The 24,725-nt window shown below is 42.2% G+C and overlaps 1 protein-coding gene across 1 annotated transcript in view; it reads left to right on the top strand.

The window, feature by feature from the left end:
• EXOC3 (exocyst complex component 3) overlaps positions 1-24,317 on the top strand; it is a 36,868-nt gene extending 12,551 nt beyond the window's left edge. Inside the window, exons 5-13 of the mRNA XM_019540032.1 lie at positions 3,583-3,700; positions 11,423-11,548; positions 12,872-12,972; positions 13,501-13,611; positions 16,430-16,580; positions 18,027-18,149; positions 20,873-21,034; positions 21,319-21,446; positions 21,859-24,317. Coding sequence (XP_019395577.1) covers positions 3,583-3,700; positions 11,423-11,548; positions 12,872-12,972; positions 13,501-13,611; positions 16,430-16,580; positions 18,027-18,149; positions 20,873-21,034; positions 21,319-21,446; positions 21,859-22,030 — 1,192 coding nt within the window. The 3' untranslated portion in view covers positions 22,031-24,317. The remainder of the gene's footprint in view (positions 1-3,582; positions 3,701-11,422; positions 11,549-12,871; positions 12,973-13,500; positions 13,612-16,429; positions 16,581-18,026; positions 18,150-20,872; positions 21,035-21,318; positions 21,447-21,858) is intronic.
• Positions 24,318-24,725: the final 408 nt, after the last annotated feature.

The following is a 24,725-nucleotide window of genomic DNA, read 5'->3' as shown; positions in this document are numbered from 1 at the left end:
GATCCCAGTATTCTTTCCTGCCATGGCAGGGGGTCAGACTAGATGATCTGCTCAGGTCCCTTCCGACCCTAGAAACTATGAAACTATCTCTTATGGGGGAGGAAGCTCTCATCTCTTATGGGGGGGGATCAGCTCCCTTGAGCCTTCCCCCCTGTATTTCGAACTGTTCTGCCACCTGAGGAAAGTCCATTGCCACTTAAATGCTGCAGAAATCCCCTTGTTCTGTGGGCTGGATGAAATGACTCTGCACAGCCTGTGGGCCATAGGTTGCCAACCCCTAGAATAAGGCCCTGAGCTATGCATGCTTTTTTTTTTCCGTTACAGCCAGTTGCTCTGTTTCTCCGTCGTTTTCTGGCTGAATCTGCCCTAAACCTGCTAATGATTCAGTAATATCCAAAGTAGAGGCAGGAAATATTAATCATACTACAAATATTTCTGTTGGCAGCTTCAGGTGGAATTTGAGATGCACTTCTCTTTGTCTTACAAACAGGCAAACAAAACCCACAATGAGCAGGACGTGAGGGAGACGTATGGTTGGGAGATTTAAGGGACTTAACAGGTTGAATTTAGAGCTAGCTGAGTAACATAGGAAGGCAGCTCTGTGTGTGGGCATGTTTCATACTGTTACAAGTATTTTGGAGGAAAAAACCTATAACTGGTAGAAAATTGTATATAACTGATACAGTTGTTGCCAGCTCTTCCTCTGCATATATTTGTAGGGAAGGCAGGCTGCACAGATGTCTCCCCTGTTGTCCTGGTCTTAAATTACTGGGAATACATTTTGCATATCCCTTTAAAGCAAGGGCAGGCAATTATTTTGGGCAGAGGGCCGCTTACTGAGTTTTGGCAAGCCATCGAGGGCCACATGACAGGCATCCCAGGGCAGATTAATATTAATTTTCTAAATTTTTTAGGGGCCCCGCAGGCCGGATAGAATGGCCTGGCAGGCCTCTGGCCCCCAGGCTGCATTTTGCCCACCCCTGCTTTAAAGGAAGACTAGCAGAGTATACTTCCTGGTTTGCTGGTGTCATTCCTCAGGAACCAGGCAAGTCAGCTTAAGGAGTTGGGATGCATCCATGAATATGAGGACTTTGCCAACAGCATGCACATGGAGAGTTGCAGGATTAAGGAAATTTGGAGAAAAAGGACTGTACCAGGACCAGTGTAACAAGGTGGTCTGGCCCTTTTTAAGAGGGAGCAGGCATCCCTATTGAAAAAAGCGTAGCTGTGGGTGCTCAGACAATGAGCATCCCAATAGATCAGTGATTCTCAACCTTTTTTGTACCAGGACCCATTTGTAAACATTGACGGCCAGTCCTGACCTGGTGCCCCTCACTCCTGCCCTGCTGCCCCCAAGTCCCCCAGTGTGTGAGACGGGGTGGGTGGGTGTATCGGGCCTGGAGTCCCAAGCAGCCCTTTGCAGCCTGGAACCCTGCCAGCCTGCAACAGAAAAGTTATGGATTTCTACCTTTTTTCTCCTTTAAAGGAGAATCCATTTTTAAAGTTTGTTTGCAACCTTTTCATATGTTCTTGTAACCCGCCTTTGGGTCGTGACCCATGGGCTGAGAAACACTGCACTAGAGTAAAATCCCGAAGGAGAGAGCAGGAGGCAAGCTGGGTGAAAAAGCAGTTTGCCAGCAGGAGGCAAACTGTAACCTGTATAAGCTTGCTACCAGAAAGTGGCCACACTATTGTGCTGGTGCCAGAGCCAAAGGGTGTGCCCTGCTGCCCAGAACAGGGCCAGAGCTTTGTTGGTTTATTTGTTTGGTATGCAAAGACTATTTTTTTTAATTTGGAGGACAGGCTAGGGAGCTCTTCCAGGAGTAAAGCCAGCCTAAGCATCCTGATTACAACCAGCAAAAAAGGTTGCCATCTTATGCAGTAACTGCTCTACTCCTCACTTAAATCTCCTATTCACCAAGGTCAGGAACTGCTATGCAGTGGTGGAATAAAGAGAAGAGGAGCAGAAGACCCCAGTAGCTGGGGAGGAAGAGCCATGTGTCCCAAAAGATGAGCAGTTCATGGCCACATCTTCTGAGGTTTAAAAATTAAAGATGGTAAGGTTGCCAGAGACCCCTTCTGAGGGGAAATAAGCCATCCATCTGCTGACCAAAGCAGTATTTCCAGGAAATGTTCTGCCTGCCTGCATTGCCCTCCTCTGGAGGTTCCTTCCAGCCCTACTTCTCTATAATTTTACATTATAACAACTTATTTGGTGCTTTCTTTCAATTTTATTACATTGATTTATAAGCTCACTTAAACCTGGGGTTTTAAAAGTTAACTGTGGATGTGTGTTTATCATTGTCACATCAAAAAGGATTCAGTAAGCAGTATATAGAAACCTGAACTAAAAACTCTTATCCTATTTAATAGTTTGCACTAATATAAGCATCTGTCTTGGATGTCCAGAGTCAGAATATTGTTTCTTTGTACAAAATAGAATTCTTAATGGGTCATCACTTATGTTTCCCAGAAAGAATCTAAGGTTGAATTTCTTTCTGAAAAATACCTGTGTAACTAAATACTTAAAAGTATTTTTGTTTGATTAAACCTTTGTTGTAACTTTGAAGTTTCTTTACATTTTGAATATAAAGTGTTCAATGTGCCTTTTTAACTTATGGGGTTTCAGAAACTTGTAATAGTCTCCTGTTGTAGTTTTAGAAAAAAGGTTACATATTCATGTTTTCTTCACTCATCATGGTGTCCTGTGACCAGTTGGGTCCCTCAAAGCTCTGTCCTTGGACCCATATTGTTCAACATCTTCATTAATGATGTGGACATTGGAGTCAGAGGCAGACTGGCCAAGTTCGCTGATTACACCAAACTTTGGGCCAAAGCATCCACGCCAGATGAAAGGAGGGTGATACAGGCTGACCCGGACAGGCTCAGCAAATGTGCAGACGAGAACCTGATGGTGTTTAACACCGAAAAATGCAAGGTTCTCCACCTTGGGAGGAAAAACCTGCAGCACCCTTATAGGGTTGGCAGTGCTACGCTGGCTAGCACTATGGAAGAAAGAGACTTGGGGGTCACCATTGACCACAAGATGAACGTGAGCCTGCAATGCAATGCTGCGGCTAGTAAAGCAACCAAAACATTGGCTTGCATCCATAGATGCTTCTCGAGCAAATCCCGGGATGTCATTCTCCCCTTGTACTTGGCCTTGGTGAGGCCGCAGCTGGAGTACTGCATCCAGTTTTGGGCTCCATGATTTAAAAAGGATGTGGAGAAGCTTGAGAGAGTCCAGAGGAGAGCCACGCGCATGATCAGAGGTCAGAAAACCGACCTTACGATGAGCAGGCTCAGGGGTGATCTGATGGCCACCTATAAGTTTATCAGGGGTGACCACCAGGATCTGGGGGAACGTTTGTTCACCAGAGCACCTACATTGAACACCTTCAAAAGTAAATTGGATGCTTATCTTGCTGGGATCCTATGACCCCAGCTGACTTCCTGCCCTTTGGACAGGGAGCTGGACTCAATGATCTTCCGAGGTCCCTTTCAGCCCTAATGTCTGTGAAATCTATGAAATCACTTTTTGTTTGTTCATTTGCAGTATGTTTTCTTTTTCTTTCAATTCAGTGAAGAGATGATGGGAAATTTGGAACTGGCCCCAGAAGTAGATGTAAACTGCCTGACTCCTTTAATTTCACAACCAGCGGTGGACCAGCTTCTAAGCAAATACATGTCAACACTTACTGTAAGTAACTGGAATCTTGGAAGTACCTCTAAAAATACCTGAACTTGATTCTTTTTTGCGGGAAATAAAAACAATGTTGGCGGGACAGGTTGTACTTCTTTCAGAACAGTTTATTGTAGAAAATGTTGGTCACATGTATTTAGTTATCATCAGGGATCCAGGTTTTCCATTCACTGTGGAAAAATGTGGATTTTCTCCTTTGAGGGGGAAAAATGTCAAAAAGTGCAAGTTTTCCCTTGCAGGCTGACAGGAGGGGCGGGGCCATAGACAATGCATAGCAGGATAAGGGGGCACTGTGGTGAGGGAAAGAGTGGGGCAGGGTTGGTACCTGGGGCTGCGGGCACTACCCAGCCAGGGCAGGATTCCAGGACCAGCTGGAGAGTGGGATGGAGCTACGGGAGGTTCATCTGGGGGGCTGGCTCCCTGCTGTTGTGCAGACTCCCGGGGAGCAGGGCAGGGGAGTATGCTGCTCATTGTGGGGTACTGGCTTCCTACCATGCTGCCTTCCCCACCCACCCTGAGCCAACCTCTGGGGGATGCTGTGGGCCAGCAGGCAGGACCCAGCGCAGAGGGCAGAGAGGCTCAGTGCTGCTGCCAGGAGCCCTGTCTTAGCCATGCTACTGCTGCTGCTGGGCAGGCATGGAATGCTTCACCATGGTGGCACAGTTGGTTTGGGGCTCCCAGTAGCAGTAATGGCAGCACATTGAGCCTCTCTGTCATCCTGCACCAGATCCTGTCCGCTGGCCCGCAGAGGCCCCCAGAGGGGAGGGCAGCAGGGCAGGGAACCCTAAGCCCTGCAGCAGGCAGTCTGCCCCCACCCTTCTTGAGTTCCACCTTGGCTATCCTGCCCACGGGGTAGTAGGGGACAGTGAATCCAGGCTGTGCTCTGGCTACAGCAGCTGCCACTTCCCTTGTGTGGTAGCTGGGGATCAGGCATTGCTGGGAAGGGGCAGGGGGGCTGCAGTCCCTGGCCCTGGTCCTGTAGCCCTGGTGGCTGGGGGCCCCCTCCAGCAGGGCTGGGGGTTGCAGGAGGCAGTGGGTCAAAAGTGAAGGACACCAGAAGGGATGGGAGGGTGAATGAGAGGCACTGGTATGGATTGGAGGGGCTGTGCGTTAGGAGTGAGTGGCACCAGGTGGGGTGGGGGGCTGTATTTCTAATCAACAGGATTGCCATACTGTTCTTTCTTTTTTTCTTAAATCTTTCTAGCTAGAAGTCTTTGTGCTCTATCACCCTCTTCATAATAGTTTTGTATTATGTATTTTAGAGTCTGTTCTGCTTTACTAATTTGTAAGAGACACAGTTTATACCTTTAGCTTCCAATATTTTCTCACTCATTCACTCGCTCACTCACATTTTGGAATGTCTTTGCTTATTCTAGGGCTTCCTTATTTATTTAGCATTTGATGACAGTGACCAGAGAGTAAAGAGAAATAGTCACAATTTTATGGCCAAAATTTTGCAGCCAGCTGATTGCCTCAGGTGCAGTACTATACAGATCCACTAGCGTTCCACTAAATGCACAAAGAGGGCATTCAGAAAGGATGCAATACAAAGTTTGAAAAGGGGCATTCTTTTAGGGTTGATAGGGCATCTGTCAAATACATTTCTCCTTGGTTCTTTTTTTTTTTTAATGGGAGATTTTGCTGATAATGATGCCTCTCATCTCTGCTTAGCCAGCATTGTATAGATATTTTTTGATCTCTTTGCTCTTCATTTGAAAATACACAAATAAGGTTGTTGGGGGTTTTTTTGGGGGGGTGTTGTTTTGTATTGGGTTTTTTTACCCTTCAGGGTCATAAAGCAGAGTTCTGTTCAATCTCTGAGAATACTGTTAGTTTTTGAGCCCCAATTTCCAAACACCAGATATATTAAATATATTAAGAACTCCATAAACTGCAAAAAGAAAGATGCTCCCAACCAAAGTCAACTAGAAGGCAGTTGTTACTAACTGTTACTAATTTCTCCTTTAAATGTTCTTTAATCAAAATGTATCTATTTTCTTTATCTACCATTCTGTCTTTTAATACAAAAAGGATATGCTTAGTCCTTAAAATCACTACCACATTGCTTCCCAAGACCATTAAATAGTAATGCGGTGATTGTGCCTACCACGTAATGGGGGGTTTTTTTTAGATATTTTCCATGCCTGGCCTGCAGATGGAGTTCTTGCAAAAGCTCAGTACTAGATCTGTCTTTCTTATCACTTGCAAAACCCTTCCTCTTGCAAAGGGCTGAATGGCTCTGTTAACATTTATACACTCTATTTTTATTTATTACTTTTTTTTAATGGCTCACCATTCCTCTAGGGGCTGGAGTGGTGCTGGTGCTGGTGCCAAGGCATATGGTTGACAGGTCACAAGTTTGAGGCCATAGCAGAAGTCCTCATGGTGTGACTCTGCCAGATTCCAATGAATCTGTGAATTCTGCTAAATAGCTCATCACAAGAACACGAAAAAGGAAAGGACCCACTCCTCCCAAGACTTACTAGTTTGTGTTGTTTTTATACTTCTTGTTTTCTAAATAAAATTCTGCTCTGTCAGGTGAAGCCTTACCAACATTCTTCTAAGCCAGGGGTTTTTATCCTTTTTTTGGTCGAGGTACCCCCAGCGGCTAGTTGAGAAGTGAGGAGTCCCTTGGTGGCCAGTCAGTGAGCGGCATGGGGGGTCTCCTGCACAGCAGCAAAACCAGAAGTGCTACTGGCTTCTCCACGCCACTGCTGTGTACCCCCTGGAGCCTTCCAAAGTATCCCCAAGGGGCATGCGTACTTCCAGTTGAAAACCCCTGTTCTAAGCTATTTAGTATCACCAGGGATAATAACAAATATAACTAACACTGTATTTACCCAAATCCAAAATGACTGATTTTAAGATGACCCCCCAATAATTAGATTCTATACACTAAAAATTCTAATAAATGAATGTATTTTCCATGTATAGAATCTAATTTATTGCAGGGAGTTGTCCTAAACTGCCTCCCCTCCACTCCTTCCCGCTGCCGCAGGGCAAGCAGTGGTGCAGGGACAGGCAGTGGGGAAGTCAAACAGTGTCACTCCTTGCTACTTGTCCCCCTTGCCACTTGCCCTGGCCCTTGCTGCCAGTGCCTGACCTCGCTGCCACCACTTCCATAATTTACCCTCTGTAGCTTGGGCTTGGCCCCACTCTGGACATGGGCATGGACCATGTGGTTGCTCTGGCCCCAGCCCTGGCCTGACGATGCAGCGGTGATTGTGGCGGCAGCAGCTGCTGCATGCCCAGCTGGGGCTGAAGCACCCGTATGCTCCATGCCCTGGCCCAGACTGGGCTGCAACCCAAGCCAGGGCTGTAGCTATGGAGGGTAAGTGGCAGTAGGAAGCAGGAGCCGTTGATGGGGGTGTGGGAGGCAGCTGCCCTGACCCTGACCCTGGTATTGGGCCTGAGCTGGAGTTCAGCAGCTGCCCCCCCACCCCCTTATATTCAACTCCAAGATAAGAGGCTTATATAGGGGGGAAATCTTGTCATGGATTCACATAAATATGGTATATTGCTTGGTAAAACTGCCTTCATTGCTTTACATTATAAGAAATAAAGAATATCTTGGCTATATTTTAATCTGCTTCATTTACTTGTATTACTCTTTTGATCCCTTGGTGTTTCCTGTTATGTTCTAGCCCTAAAATTAACTTATTGAAACACTTCCAGGTTCTTTCCTCCACCCTGAGTATTTACCCTCTCATGTGGATTCAATTTCCCTCTCATTTGGATTCCCTGAACTATCCTTATTACAGTCTATCATTCCCTTGGTGTTCTTTTTACTCTTTTAAAGATGGTACAGTGTTAGCCTATTTCTAGTCCTCTGGTACTTTGCCTGTCACCCATGATTCTGCAAATGCTGTTACCAGTGGCTTCAAGATTTCTTCTCCTGTTCCTTCAGCACCTGGGATGACTTTCATTCAAGTTTTAACAGCTCTCTGTGAATTTGACTTCATAGAATGAGCGAAAAGTAGGGCAGGGAGGTACCTCCAAATGTCATCCAGTCCAGCCCCCTGTCTCAGGCAGGATCATCCCTATCCAAGCCATCCCATACAAATCCTTTTCTAACTTGTTACTAAAACTACACAGTCAATTATGTCTCAAAGTAAGTCATAGCACCCTAACCTGCCACAGGTAAAAGTAGGGAGACAACAGTGCTCAGTGTCTTGCTGCTACAAGAGATCCAAGGAAGAGGGTAAGCACCCCCTCACCACCTTCCCCTCAGCCCCTTGTTTGGAGCAAGTCCATACAAATCTGACCATTGGGTAAAATTCCTTCCTTATCCCAAATGTGGCAATAGATCTAACCCTGTGCAGTAAGGCAAGATTGGCTAGCCAGAAACCTCTAGGTTTTAGTTCCAGCAGGAGCACTGGCACAAGCCAGTCAAAATCTCCAGCTTTGCCTGCAGCCACCATCCAGTGCTTTTGAGGAAGGCAGCCGTCCCAGTCCCTGACACTTGTAGCAGTAGGAGGGGGAAAAAATGATTTCCTGGCCTTGTGTTGTAACCAGCAAAGCTCGGAAGCATGGGACACACTAAACACCCTCCATTTTGATCTGCAATATGGGTACAGCAAACACAACTCCACATATCACACCCTCTTACTGGACAGTCAGAATTCCTTTTTATATCCCCTTCATAAATTTATGTTAGCTGCTTTTAAACTTTCATAATTAAGGCAGTCAAGGAACTCTGTTCCCCTGATCTCCAGTATTCTGCTTTAGGCTGCTCCTTATCTCCCAGCAATCTGTGTTAGAGGGGTTCCTGGGCTTCTAACTTGCTCTTTACAGAGCACTCCAGGTATAATTACTCCTAGACCATCACTAAGCAATGTTTACCTAACCTCTTCTTGAAAACCTCCATTGGTGGAGATCCCACAAATTCCCTAGTCAGTTTATTCCACCACTTCACTGTTCTAACAGTAAAGCAGTTTTTCCAGATATCCAAGTTAAATCTTCTTTGCTTCAACATCAACATCCTTTGATTTGTGTCCTGTTCTCTGCAGCAACTGAAAAAAATGTGTCCTCCCTTTTCTTTATGGCAGCCCATCAGCTGTCTGAAGACTGCTATTGCGGGCAAGGAGGAATGAAATCCTCATGGCCACATAGGTACAGATGGGCAGTCAGACACCCACTGACTTTGAGATACTGGTATTAGTGGTAGTTACCAAGATGCAGGCCGGAATGAATTAAAAATACCTATCAGAGGGAAATAATTAAGTCGAAGCTGGAGTTGCTAGAAGACAGCGTCAGATCTATAGTTGGCACTTGGTAGGAGTTATGATGGAGGAGTGGGTAAAAAAATTAGGTTGGAAGATAATCCCAGGCACAGAATGGCTTGAAAGTCATACAGTCTCAGAACTGGGGAGAGGTGCAGGACCCAACCTGTATCGACCACACTGTTCATCAGAGCTAAAGAGAGTGAGCATTGGAAAGTAGGGAAGAAAGCATGCCCTGCGGTTGGTTAAAATCATATGAGGTTTCCCCTGTGAAGTTTCTGGTATAGAAGGGGGGTCATGACCTGATGCAGTATAAAAGAATGGAGAATGAGACCCTTTTCTTACTCTTGGTATATCAGGGCTTGTTGTCCCTTTCTTCATTGGCATGTTGGCAGGGTCCAGCTATCATGTGAGGCCACAGCTTCTGACTTCAAGCCTCTTCAAGATCCTGTGGCAAATCTGTAGGGCTGGAAACTCTCTCAGGCAGGGATGTCAGACACATGATTTGTGGGCTGGATTTGGCCTGCAAAGCCCTATCATCTAGCTTACAGTTTTGCTTGTGAGTTTCGGACTGGCCCTGCGCACCATATGTAGCATCTGTTAGCCCTGATTGTACACCCCTTATGGGGTGCATGGAGCCAGTCTGGTGTATGCTGCGTGGACAGGGTTGGAGGTGGGCAGGGTCAATCCAGGGCACTGCTGCATCTGGGGCTGGTCTGTGGGCCTGATCCAGCCTGTGGACCAGCCCAGCAAACCACAGTTTGATACCCCTGTTCTAACACAGTTACCAGTGCCAGACAATATTGCTGGGACTCACTGAGTCTCGACTGTCAGCTGTGCAGGCTATGAGGGCTCAGAACCCTTCTGGATGCCACTGGAGCCCAGGTATGGAGGGGAGTTAGTTATATGCTGATAAGTTGTGGGTGAGGTTGGTGACTGTCTGGACCTGGTTTGACTAGACATGTCCCTCGGGAATGCTGTGAGGCCTTGTCTGGTCCTGTCTTACCTGATGCTAAGGCTGACATAAATTGGTGCGTGGACCTGGCATTGAGCCCTTAGTGCTGCAAAGATGATCTCAGCTTTGGGTCTAAAATCACACCAAGGGACCTCTCCAGGAGGAAAGAGCCTCAGCTTCTTCTCAGAGCATTTGATCTTGGGTGTGAAGGATTAGCATGGAGCAAAAGCCCAGCACTCGAGTCTGTTCCAAGTGAAAAAGACATCTTAAATGGCTTTTAAAGCATTGAGATGATAGCATTAAAGAAGGGACAAAATGAAGTCCTGGTGATCTCTGGGAAGTGCAAGACAAAGACATAAGACGGAATAACCTTCTACCTTCTAAAGAAGAGTAACTCTGAAGGGAATCAAGCTCCAAAATGAGGATAAAGACACCATAATGGGAGTGCCTCATGGCAGTGTTAAAACCAGTGGGTAGGGAAACATGAAAGCAACAAACCACAGCTATTGAGTTACAGGCTGGAGGAGAATTGCCAGCTTTTCTTCCTGGGACATGTAAGAGACTGAATAAAACTTAATGAAGGTATAAAAAATCCTCTATGATTTATAGAACCTGTCTAAGAAGTCGGGTGTCTGCTTCAGTTCGTTAGGCCATTCAGAACTTCAACAGAGCTCCATCTCAGAACAGCAGTTCAAGAGGAAAGGATAAGCCAGAAATGCAGACTGCCCCTTTATCCCCTTGGCATGGGACACATTGCTAAGGGATATAGTCTTTAATAGGGGGCACAGGATGAGGGACTTGTGGTTGTATGGACAGTTACTCACAGGAGAATTTTGCCTTTTTATGTTTATCTGAAAGCCAGTTGTTCCCAGAACCGTTCTCAAATATTCATTTTATACGTGCTCAAATTGGAGAGCATCACCACCATCATCACCACTGTTTTGTTTTTTTTTAGTATGTGTTGCCCTTAGAACTTCAGTTGTATTGACTCAGGTCCATGTTACTTCCTATCATCAGCAGTGACAGATCCTTCAGAGAAAGGTACAAGAACCATAGGCAGATGTGGGATAATTTCCTCCTGCCCCCTCCCAAATCTTAGGAATCCTCATAGTCCTCTTTCTTAGAAATCAATTGAGAGCTGAGCCGTGAGGATTAATATTAAATTTTTACAGCATCATGGACACTATTGATATTCTTGTTAACCATGTAAATATCTTGTTTCTTTTGGGATTTGGAAGATCTCTGTAGTTACTGGCCAAGCTTTACTTGATTTGTTTTGAATCAGATGAGATTGTAACCTGAGATTAGTATTGATTTTTTCCTAAATAGTGCAAATATCAGTTAGGGGTATGATATTAGGTCCAGCAATGATGGATATAATGGCAGTCACTTCCTCATTTATTTAACATTTATCCTTAATCACGAATAGGGATACTAATCTAAATGTTGTATCTTTTTTTCCAGGGTCCTGTTTTTATTCTAGCATGCAGCTTCCCTTCCCCCAGCCACCCTTGTTTTTAATTTTATTTAATTTTATTGCAGTCTAACATCATTGGTTGGCTACGAAAAGCACTGGAGACAGACAGAAAGGATTGGATAAAAGAAACTGAGCCAGAAGCAGATCAAGATGGGTACTATCAGACTACACTCCCAGCCATAGTTTTCCAGGTATGAATCTAAAGGATATTCTGTTTTTTCTGGTGTACAGAAAACAAGAACAAAACAAGAAAACCAGGACTGGTACTTGCAATGCAGTCTTTCAGTGGAACAATCTGGAAATAGATTTTTCCCTGTATTTTGTCGGATGGGTTCTCTTTTCTCATTATGGATTGTTTACTTATTTACATTTATGCTGAAATAGTGAACATTCAAAACATTTGAAAGTTTCATGGTTCAAAAATGAGAATAATCTCAAAAAAAGAAAAACCTCTGACCTTTTTATTATTCTTCCTAGTTTCTCCCTGAATGAATCCCATATTGATAATACTTTGGCTCCTCCTTCCTTTGCTGTATGGTACCATTACAGGAAGGATGATTAAAAACTCACAATTTTCATTCTTTCTAAAGACAGCACTGAACTAATAGGATTTCTATCCATCTCTCCTATTTTTATTAGATGGGAACCTCTTTTAAAAAAAAAAAAAAAAAAAAGGAAATTTTATGTAAGGATAGGAATCAAATGAAATATTCAGTATAGTGCCTGGTGGGTCCAGTGAGAAATATTCTTGCATTCTACTGACTTAAAAGCTGACATACTGATAAATGGTTTTGGTTTTGGTACTTCCTAGTTTAAAAAAAAAGTAGATTTTGCTTTGCTTTTGTACTGCTTGGCAGTATCTGAATTTCTGTGATGAGTTTATTATGCCCGGCCTGTTAGTTGTTTGTATTGCAAAAGGATACCAGTAACTTTTCTATTGGCATAGGGCAGGGGTATCAAACATGGTCTATGAAGCCATTTCACCCAGACTTGTGGGGCTTTGAGAGGATTAAGGTTGGGACCTGCCACCTAATTCATAGTGATGGAGCTGTGATAGGCATGTGTTAGTGGTGGGGGAGACAAGTGATGGCTGTATTAACCCCTGTGCCACTGCTATCCGTGCTGCTGCCAATGCTCCCAGATCCAGATCTGGCCCAGCAGGTTCCTTGCAGTCTGAATAAGTTTGACACCTTTGGCTTAGGGTGTCCACAATAAGAGTCAGATGCTGTATGACAATATAGGCAAGGTTTTTGGGGTAAACTATTGCAACTATTTTAGTTGGTCTAATAAAAGATATTGGATTTATCTAAAGACCCTTGCCTGTCTGTGTCCTTAGACCAACATGGCTATAACCTATACATATGACAATAGATAAATACCAGTGCAATTTACTGCCATAAATTACAGGAGTAACTGTAATGCCATGTCCATCGCCAATCAGAATATTATCCCATGTTTGTATCATAAGTCCAGGTACTGGACTATCTCTGTATTTAAGCTATTTCTGATTTTAGATGTTTGAGCAGAATCTTCAAGTAGCTGCTCAAATAAGTGAAGATTTGAAAATGAAGGTTCTGCTTCTGTGTCTTCAACAAATGAATTCATTCTTGACTAGGTAAAACAATTTGTTCTGTAATCTCTTAATCCTTTCTTTTTCTATTCCATATTGTCACCCGCATTTCCCTGTTGCCCAGTCTCTTTTCTTTCCCACATAAGCTGCTTAGCTATATGGTCCTTTTTATCTCTGGACATGGTATGTGGTTACCCTTTTTCCTTTTCTGCCTCCCTCTTAAGGAAGTTCTGTCTTGTTTAGTGGCTGGCAATTTCAAACTCATTAGTGGCTGTACTCTGAGGTCAGGTCCTATTTTTTTTTCACTTCTGCAATGTAGTAAAGGCTCCTGATAGAGATAGCTGAGCCAAGTACCTCTTCCTTGTATTCAGTTGACTTTCTTTAAAGAGTCCTAGATGCATGTGGAATCTGCTGGAAATTAGGAGATCCGGCACTATGTGACCAATTCGCCTCCCACAAAACCCTGTATCATTCAGTAGGCCATCATTGAGTACTTGGCTTACTGTTCATGCACTCCTTTTACACTTGTATAGCTTTTTGTCTGTTTAATACTATTATTTGTGTTCTTACCAGGTACAGAGAAGAAGCACAGTTCTATAAAGAGGAGCACTTAAAAAATCGTCAGTATCCCCAGTGTTATGTTCAGTACATGATTGCAGTAATCAACAACTGTCAGACCTTCAAGTATGTATGCACAATTGGAGAGTGCTATGAAAAATTAGTATTCATTATTGATGTCAATTTATAAGGTAATAAATACAGATGTCTAATGTGAGTGGCCCTCTTAGACAAAACCCTACCAATATCCTTTTTTTGCACCAAAAGACCTTCATCTCAGATATCAGCTGACTGCAGGAGGTGGGGAGGGAGGTCCCAAGCCATCAGAAGTATAGTACAGGCAGACACTGAAACTGGCCACTGAGCAAAGACAGATCAGACTAAGCAAATTGTTCACCATTCAGAGCAAATGAACTAACCACACCTTTGCAAATCTTTTGGTAGAAGCAAAATAACTATTCTTTGTGTCCCATAGAACAAAGGCATGATCATTTTTAAAAATCTTTATTCATTCGTTTTGACCTGCAACATACACTCCAGCTATCTTGCCTTAATTTTGATCTCTCACAAGTCACTATAAACCCGGATGATGCATGTGGGCAAAACTAGGGAAGAAAAGTTTGTTGAGCCCACTTTACTATAAAATCTTATTCAACTTTTTTGATATGGTCCTCTGGCAACATTTCTGCTGCTCTTTTGTCAATGTTCTGGTTTTGTAGCAAGTGCTGGGCCTCAGGGATGGCTATGACTCCCTCTGGTAATGCAGCTCCTGCTTCACTCTGACTCTCTGGGTATTCTCCCCTTCTTCCTGCCTGCCATGCCTTGATGTAATTATTTAACTTGGAAAAGGGAGGCTGCCCAGGGATCCCCAAAGTGACCCCTTGTACTCTAACAGGCTGTGTCCTAGCACACTAATAGCCTTTAGGGCTTAATCTGTGGTCACTAACTTCCCCTGTAGCACCCCCATGCCTTGCACATGTTGCTGTTCAGTCACTCTCCTTTGTCAGGGTCTTGGCCTTCTTGCCCCCTGCCCCATTCCTCTTGCTGGGCCCTTTAGCCAAGGCCCACTGTGTTCCTGGCTTCTGGGCTCCAGCCCCTATCTCACCTACTATGGCTCCCTGCCCAGCTCCAGATGCCAGGCTCCCTGGCCCTGGCCCTGGCCAGATCTGGGCACTGGTGGGACCTCCTCCACCCCTGCTGTAACCGGTGGTTTGGGTAGTGACTAAGTTACAACACAGGATTAAGCCCTCTGGCTATAACACAAACTCCCAACTGGGTCTGAACACCTACACCACCTCCTTGGCTGTATCCTAAAGCTTCCCCCTACCTTGAGTCATTTCCACTGTAAATCATCAGCATTTTACTTGAATTATTCTTAGGATAGCCCAGGCCAGCCAGGAAGTCCTCTGCAGTTCTCCTACCCAGGAGTTATCTCCTAAGCAGCCTCCAGGGCCCTAGGCTTATATGCTCCCTAAGCCCTGCTCCCTTCTAGTTGGGTGACTTCCCTGGACTGGCTACAGGTGTCCACCTTTACCTTGCTGGGCAGCTCTTTGCCTAGACAGGCAGCAGCCTTTTCTTGCTGCCTCCCTTCTTGCAACTGCCCCCTGTTTAGCTGCTTGGGCTCTAGCTGCAGCAGTTTCTGTCTTAAAGTAACAGGAGCCCTAGGCTCCCTCTTACATGATTCCACTAAATTTTGAGGGCCAGTAATCGATGATCTGTTGAGGTCCCTTCCAACCCTAGGATTTATGAATCTATGAAATATGTCTTCTGCTCTGACAGGATGATAGGGTTTTATAAAGTTTTATAGATTGTAAGGTAAGAAAAAAAATTAGGTTGTATAGTCTGACCTCTTGCATATCATATGATGTTCAGTTTAAACTGTCAATTGTCATTTCTAGGATATGGTCAGACTAGTACATTTCAGTCTTCAGGGCACAAAACTTGTGTCGTGCAGAAAATAGGATGGGCTAAGGTGCCACCAACACCCTGGGTCCTTGCAGTGACAAGGAATTGATTAGGTGAGATAGATATGTCCATATGATCCTAACAGATAATCTGTCTTTTGTGTTTTAACACTTTGGTCTATAACAAGGATCTAATATCCAGTTATCTAATGTTCCCTTTGGACCCAAACACTATCACAGAGGTGTGTCTTGTTACATGGACAGAGTCCTTTATTATCTACAATAGTTCTGGGGTGTTTAAGGCACTATAAATACCTGAGTTGTTGTAAATGGTTTGTCATCTGTGTTACAACATTGAGCATTAGCAATTCTGCTTGTTTCAGCATCTTTGTCATTATCAGCTCACATGGGGATCTTACAATATAATATGGCAGTATGTATAACAAAACCAGTTACAACCTAGCCCTGCCCTGGGATGTACACCAAAAGTGAATAGGGAATCCAGTTTTGGTACAGAAGATTTACAGCTTCTCAGGTTGATACAAATTGATAGGTTACTTCCCTACTTATTCCACATTCTTTCAGGGTATGTTAAATACCACCTTGGTTCCACTTGAGCCAAAATGAATTCAGAAAGACCGTCCAGTTAAATTTCTTGTAGTACTTAATCTAGGCAAAATTTAGTAGAAAGGAAATTAAACTTTGACTTTTTTGCCTAGTATTACCACTGCAAAGTACTTCAGGATTAAAAGACTCAGCCTTATGAGCGTTCCTTTGCAGCCTGCCACAGTCTGCATAGTTGTAGCATACAACTTGTCATACGTGTTCTGTAATGTGAGAATTGAAGGGACATAATTGAGTGTCAGTGAAGGGTTGGTTCTAACTGCACAGACCATATTTACTTTCCCAAACCATCAGTAACGAATATGTCTGTTGTTGTGTGCAGGCTCTCAAACATAATTTAATAACAATCAGAAGTACCATACTAGGACATTAGGTCTGTCAGAATGGTTGCTGAAAAGTTTTATTGTTTGTCACAGAGACTCTATAATCAGTTTGAAAAGAAAATATTTGAAAAATGAAATGGAAGGGGGAATGCCAAGCAGTCATGCAAACATGGATATGATTTTAGACGTCACTGCCAAAGAAGGATGCTCTAGCCTACTAGATGAAGTCTTCATGGATTTAGAGGTTAGATTTCTTTTTCTTTCCTCCAGAAAGAGCCTTTCTTAACATGTAATTCAGAAACAATGTAGTTAGGTATGAGACTGTCTTGGCTTTTAGGTGTTTTTTGTGTTGCCTACTAATCAGTCTGTTAGCAGACTTTCACTGTTGTTCTTCACTGCACATAGAAATCATTAATGTACTCTGTTAAAAAATTACATTCTATATAAGTGTTTTTAGCAGTTTTTGTCCATCTCGCTTACATCTTCTAGCACAATATACTTAGATAAAGGCAGTCCTCGGACTTGCAATACAATCGGTTCCTGAAAACCGCGTCTTAAATTGAAACGTAACTCAGAATCAATTTTCTCATAAGAAGCAATGTTATAAATGGGGGGTTGGTTCCTGAACCAAGGCCCGATACCCTATTTTCACTAAAACACCCCAGAATTTTGTACTCTACCAATTATAGATGAGTAATATAGCTACATTAATGTATTTATATTGTAAATAGCACTCATATTGCTTTGGAAGTATTTCTTTGAGGTGACTTTGCTGGACTTTTTGAAAGGTTCTTGGTCAGACTTTTTGAAGGGTTCATGTCTGGAGTCTTCTTAAGAGTCTTGGCTGCAGGTTTTTCTGGAGTCTTGTCCGCTTTCTTAAAGAAAGTATCCAAGGAAGTTTGGACAGATGTTCTCCAGGGAGATAGATGAGCTATGCAACAAATTTGTTTGCTGGCGTGGCATCACAATGGATCAAGCGTTGTAAAGTCAAAACTGACGTCATAAAGTTGAAACAGGGTGTCAATTTATAAACGTTTTAAGTGTGAAGTGTTGTAACTCAAAACATTGTAAGTTGAGGGCTGCCTGTACTCAAATGCTATACTAAACCTATAGTGGGTGGGAGCATAATATACTGTTTGGGAAATAGCTTAAGTATGTGATCTTAAATTACTGTGCACATGCAGAAGTGGGTAGAATTCAAGTTGTGCATGCAACCTTAACTGACGTTTCCTGACCTATTAGTTCTTCAACGTGGATCGTATAATTTGTTGTATAGAAGAAACAATATATATAAGTTTTTGTATAGAATTTCTCAGCAAATATGGATATTTTCGTATTGACAGAGGGGGTAAACTGAGGGACAGTTAAAAAAAAAAAAAAAAAAAAAAAAACAGTCAAAGAGGAGGAATCTGTACTAGCCAATCGTAGCTTAGAAAGGAAAGGGGGGAGCCTGGAAAGATTTATATAAGTATTGCAGCAGCTTCTAAGTGCTTTACATTAAATGTGTAAACTTCTTGTCTTGGGCTAGTAAATTCCTTGTTCCTGAAAAATTTTTGTAAATGTAGAGTATTTATAAACTTTGTTATCAGCTTTTGTCTGGAACTGCATTTTTAAAGTATGATATAAAGTGATTTGATGGATACAGTTGAAAAATTGTTTTGAATAGCATTTCATTGTGTTTTCTTTTCAGCCACATCTCAATGAGCTGATGACAAAGAAGTGGCTTATGGGATCCAATGCTGTGGGCACTATCTGTGTCACCGTAGAAGATTATTTTAATGATTTTGCAAGAATAAAAAAACCTTATAAAAAGGTATTTGCACAATATCTTGGGGAAACTTCAGTAATGTTTCTTGATGCATTCAAATTTTTGAGCAATTTATTAATGATTTTTGGAATTCAGGAAACAACAGTTGGGTGTGTTCTTTTTTTTTACTAATAAGCTATCACAAAAAATCAAAATTCTTGCATTCCTCACATCTTTGTTCAATCAAACCCCTCTAGATTTCAACCTTGGAAGGTTAGGGCTGCAGGATTTGGCCTTAGAGAGAAGTTTAAGACAGTATGTGTTACTAAAGAATAATCTGTGCTACTTATGTTTTCAGACAAAGCCTAGAAAGGTACGTTTTTCCTCTCCAGAAATGAACCCTGTAGATGTGTAGCACATTCTTGGAACTGCACATTCTGAATTCCAAAATCAAAATTTAAAAAGGTCTCCTTGGGACCATAGGCTTTGACATGTTCCTGAACTCAGGTTCAGAATACAATTTATAGACGCGTGTTGCCATAAGTCAGCCACTGTAGGTTGTTTCACTGTTTGCCAGTGCATCTCTGAACTGTTCCCCCTGCCCCCCCGCCCCAGCATTTTTTAAATGTTACTTTGACATTTCCTTTAACTCAAATAAGGTTTTATATTTATCCAGATAGGTCAAGGTTTAGGAAAGGTTTCTGTACATAAAATGTGAAACACTCCAAAACTACTTGTATAAAGAGGATGTTGAATATGTAGCTTATGCCTCCCTTACTTATCAGGCTCATAGGACCAGAAAATTGTTTAGCATCCTTTTGATTGACTTTTAACTCTAGTGAAGACAATTTTGGCTTCTTCACCACAATATTTTAAAGGTTTGTAGGTTTTGATTATTATGACATAACCTATTTCATTCAAAAACACTCAGGAGAAAGCACAAGTCACCCCTAAAATTAATACCTTTTCCTTGGATAACCTTGTTTCATGAGATAGTTCAGTGATTTTGAAAGAAGTCTCTTTGTATACAGACTGCTACCAAAAATTGGTCTTGGTACTTTGGTACAGTTGTTGTCATCTTTGTAGTATAAAGCTTTCAAGCTAAAACAGGTTTTTGGCAACTAGCAGAACTTGAGTTCTATGTATTCCCTCAGCATCAGTGTATTATGTCTCTTAAGCAAGGAGGTTGTAGTGTAGCTGTAGAAGTAGATGGGAAGCATCTTTCCCTTCCTATTTATTTATTACATTTAAAAAGTCCCCATGCCTCATTTGCGTGAAGCTCTGTCAGGTTTTTTTTTTTCCAGAAAAAAGAAAGCAAGAGAAAAACCTGTCCCACCCAGAAAATCAGCCAATAGCCTATATGGTCTGTAATTAAACTGAGAGGAACAGGGACTTGAACTTGGACCTCCCATTACCCAGATCAGCACCCTGACTACAGCCTGTTATTCTGCCTCTGTCTCTCTGAAATCTTTCCCATTGAAAGTTTCATTGAACCTGGGATGTGAAAAGATTTGGTTTCCACTGAAAAAACACGTTGTAAATAAATTTCCAACTCATTTTAGTACAAGCTTAACTCCCTTTGACCAACTGCTTTGTTGACACTGTGGGAGCCCCTGGAAAATGTTTACGAAAGAACACTACTTTCTCATGTACCCCACATCCCCAAATTAGACATACACCAGGCTTTTGGGAAGGCAGAACAAAGAGGAAAAAATGTTTTCAGAGTTATGGCTGCATAGAGCAGGGACAGAGCCTAATCTTCAGCTCACTTGCTTTCTCCTTTCTGCTCAGATAAAAGCCTCAGCTCTAACCCTTTCACATCCAAATTGTCAGCAGATTTCAGCTGGTCAGCTAAAAGGTGAAACTGTAGCTGATGCTGAAGACTGGATTTCATGGGCAGATCTAGGATATTAAAAAGAGCAGGCTGCAGGGCTGTAAAATAGGGGAAGAAAGACCAGGAATGGCTAATAGCAAAATTGTCAAAGGGATAGCTTGATTAACGGGACATCAAGACAGTTAAAAAGGAGAGAGGGTCATGGAGTGGGGCATGATTAGCAAGTACCATATAGATTATAATGAGCTATGAAGTCAATTGACTCCACTGGTGCTGGCCAAATAGAAATCTCACTGCTGCTGCAGAGCATGTAGTTTTAAACTTTGGGTGGAGCAGGAATCAAGTGCACCAGTGCACTTGCTCTGGATCTGCACCTCCCTTCATGCAGCTGCTGTCCAGAAGAAATGAAAAAGTAGCAACCATCTTATAGTGTCCCCATGCTTCTATTTTGGGCAGAAAATATGCTACTCTGCTTAAGATGCACACCCCAGTTTTGGAAAGTTGATTTTTTGGAGGAAAAATGCTTATGGCATGTGAGTGTAAATACAGTAAGTGGGTTTTCTCCATGAGAGAAAAGATCTATTGCTGCTTTCTCAGTCTGTATCATACCTGACCCCTTTCTTCCTTTCAGAGTGAGATTTACATCTCCTTTCACTGATACAGATCTGTAGTAATGTTATTCATCTTGATAGCACTTATTTGGACTTAAATCTACACTTCTGAAACAAAATTTTGATTCTAAGCTTCTGCTGCTGCTTTGTCTCTTTATACAGGAAGAATGAACTAGTTTTTTAACTTACAAAAAATCTTTCACTGCAGTGACAGGTGTGAAAGTTACTTATTAACTACTTGTGAATGTGTAAATGCATGTTAAAGACTAATTATAATTCCCTCCATAGAACTACATTTTTAGGTACCATTGGCATAATTCAGATATCTTTTCCTCCCCTCTCAGATAATGACTCTTGAGGCCCATCGTAGAGTAGTTGTGGAGTACATCAGGGCTATCATGTTAAAACGTATATCTTTCAAGAATGCAGAAGAGAGAAAAGAGGGTGCTGAAAAAATGATCAAGGAAGCGGAACAGTTCAGATTTCTCTTTAAAAAACTTGCAGCTGTAAGTACTTAGCTCTTATGATGTTAATCTGAAATTAAATGAAATCTTTTAATTTTACTAAATCCATTTAAAGATATGTATTTATAAAATAAAAGTCTAGGGCTGAATTTGCAAGCAAGAGTTATGTGCCTGAGTACAGCATTTAAGCATCCCTGACATTCAAAACACGTTACTTTACCTTGGGGAAAAATGTTTTTTTCTTCACAAATAAAGAGCATGAATAACGTTAGGATTAGAAATTAAAGATTTTGCTTACCTGTGCTATTATTTTTTCAATTGTATAGGGATCTGGAGAAGACACTGAAGGACTCTGTGACATTATTGTGGCTATTGCAGAAGTTATTAAACTGACTGATCCTTCTTTGCTTTTTCTGGAAGTCTCAACATTAGTTAGTAAATACCCAGATATCAGGTAATACTATTCATACCCTTTTGAACTCAAAGCCAAAAATCAACAATGTATTCATTTTTAAGATTAGAACTGTGCTAGAAAATAGCATAAGTACTTTATTTTTTATAATTTTATAATTTAATCTCTTTCTTGTGAGGTTTGTACAACAAAAATGCTAATATTTTAACCTGTGCGTACAGATTTGTATTCTCTGAACACCAAAGGGATGGCAGGGTGCATCTTACAAGGAAAAGCCACAAAACTGAGTCGAGGGAATTTTGAGTGTCTGGAAGTTTTCCTAATATGACAGTGAACCACCGAGTGAAAGATCATGGGCTAAAAATGTGTTTTCTGAAACCTGTTTTGTTACATGCTTAATTACTAATACAAAATCTTGCAGTAACTTTCCTGGCTTGTACTTTTCTTTTGGCAGGGATGACCACATTTCAGCTTTGCTGACTGTGAGAGGCGATGCCAGCAGGGATATGAAGCAGACGATCATAGAAACTCTGGAACAAGGAGCCAACCAACCAAATCCAAATTATGTGCCAATTTTTAAAGAAATTACAGTCCCCACATTAAGTGTGCCAAAACTTCTTAAGTAGCTGACACTGGAAATGTCTTTTTTTCATTTGGGGTGAACATATTTGAAATGTTTAAGGGCAAATTTGTAAATGCCATTTCAAAGGGCATTTAGTATGACACTGTTAATTACTCAGACTATTATTTATAGGTATGTGTATCTTTTTGGTGCTGTTAGTTGTAATCAGAATCCTGAATGCAAGTGCAGAGATGCATGGCTGATTGAAGAATGACATTTCTGACGGCCAGAGTGCTTTGTACTGACTTCTTGCTTGTTATAGCTATAACAATTTTGTGGATTCTGTGAAATCCAGCATTGACCGTGAAATCTGGGCAGTGCCCACGGAATCTGCAAAATCTGCTGGGGGGTGAGGAAAAACGTATTGAGTGCTGTGACAGCTTGCCAGGGGAGGGGAGGGGGGGCTGCTGGCAAGATGGCTGCTGCCCCTCAATGCTGATTGGCTGCAAGGGTTGCCTATCATGTGGCTCCACCCCTTTCCAGTCAGTGACAAGGGGCAGGGCTGCATGATGGACAGCCCTTACAGCCAATAAGTGACTAGAGGCAGAGCCCCATGACAGGCGGCCCCTGCAGCCAATCTGTGGCAAGGGGCAGGGCCACTGAGGGCCCTTGGCCAATTGTGGGGGTTGGGGACACCACACTGCACCCATAAAATGGCTGCCTAGGCCCATGTTCTGCCAACAAAATTAGGTGGCAGCCCCCACAAATTAAGTAGGTCCATAGTTATAGCCATACGCACCATCACCAAGTATATTTTGTCACAGGTTAATTCTGCATAGCACAATGCAGTGTTGTGTTTTAGAACAATTTTTGATTATCTCTACAAGCCAGCTCAGGTACCAGAAGCAGTATCCCTACGTGAGCACCAAGAAGTCAAGTAACTAGCCCCACCTGGACTATGTATTAACAAGTGTTGGAAGCAGTATACATCATAGCTGGTATGGTGAGAGTTACAGCTGCACTGCTTGGTGCCATGTAGATGCACCCTCACCACTTACCTAACTCATGGTTTGTGTGTATATTTAATCTGATGTAAAATAGTATATATGTTGCAGAAAGCTAAAATACAAAAATGTTTCCTAACTCATAAATTTGACAAAAATTGCTAATAGCTAATTTTATTCTAGGTAAATAGAAGAATTTGATACTTGAGGTACAGTGGTAATTTTTCATCAATTTGATTTTCATTTGGTTAACGAGTGCATAAAGCACTGCTGATAAAACATTAACCTTCAATAATACAGACTTTTGCACCTGTATAAATTCACTTTCTATAAATCTGAGTCTTAATTATTACATTTCTAAAGAGAGCAATTTACATGGGGTGTACACTATTAATATTGTGTTGGTTCACAGGCATATTCTACAAACGATATGTAAAATAACACTGTTCAATTATAAATGTTTTCTTATTTCCATAAATCTATCATTAAAGGAGTACTTCGCAGTAATATGCAGCACAGTAAAGTATTCTAAGAACTATGTCTAATTTATTGTTAGAAGCCAACCAGTTAAATGCTAAAAAGATGTGTTAGTACAACATTAAGAATGACTTATACAGCCCATGTCTAAATACATAATATAACAGGGTCTCAAGGTATTTCTTGTTGGGAAAAGATACTGAGTACATTCTCATAGAGCCAAAGTCTGGGTATTATTTGTAATTGGCATTTGGAAAATGGAAGTGGATACAGATGCAGTAATACTCAGAGTATGGACATGCATGCATTTAAAGCACTCTGAATCCCAGAGATCATCACATTTTAGCACCTGTAGCCCCCCCATCCTTGCTTGTCTTCTTTCTGTTCCCCCTCCCTCACTAGAGGATTTCAAAATGACTGTGAAGGCATGCAGTGGCACTGCTGTCCTGCTTCGCAGCAAGCTAGCTGGGATCCCTTCATATCTGCCAGCCTCTGGTCTCTGGAGAATCCTAAAGACAGCCCAGTGCAGAAGAGAACACTTACTGGCTGCCTGCTTTGCTCCCCCAACCAGGGTGGGTGAGGGGAGATGTAATGTGGAGCAGAGAACTGTAGGATGCCAGAAGACAGCTGGAGTGTACACACATTTCCGGAAGTGTTTTCAAAAATACTTCTTTTTTGTGGGACAGAGGAGTTAGCACCTGTTTAAGAAACGTTTTTGGCTTATATGTATCCTTGCTGTTTGGAGTGCTTCAAAGGCACTTGGAGCATTTCAAATAACATGTTTGTACCTTGCCTCAGATTAGTCCCTGCCATGTAGTTGTGGTTAAAACTAAACTAGTACTATACCCAAATATCAGTCAAATTGTGTTGGAAAAAATCCATCTGAAATTCTGGCCTAAATGGTGTAGGTACACAATACTTGCATGTTGCGTAAATAAAAAATAGGTGAATAAAGGGGATGCACAGGGGCTAGGTTTTAATACTTCTGAGAACTTGCAGGTTCTGTGACTTTGAAGGCCTGATCCTGCAAAATCCCACATACCAAACTCACTAATGCTTATTACAGAGATGTCATTTCCAAGTGAAATTAGAGGTGTACTGATATATCGGTTTAATATGTAGAAAACTGACTATATTGAAAATCGGTCTCGTGGCTGATAATTTGGCTGATAAATGCCCATGTGTGCATGCAGCTGCAGTGCAGCATGTAGGCAGCAAGGAGCACAGCCTGGCAGTTTGACGAGCTGCATGCAGCTGGTAAGTCTGTTGTGGTGGAAG

This window comes from Crocodylus porosus, unplaced genomic scaffold (assembly GCF_001723895.1).
Source record: "Crocodylus porosus isolate Cpor-Errol unplaced genomic scaffold, CroPor_comp1, whole genome shotgun sequence".
Classification (NCBI taxonomy): Eukaryota; Metazoa; Chordata; order Crocodylia; family Crocodylidae; genus Crocodylus; species Crocodylus porosus.
This window is presented reverse-complemented; position numbering and strand designations above follow the sequence as displayed.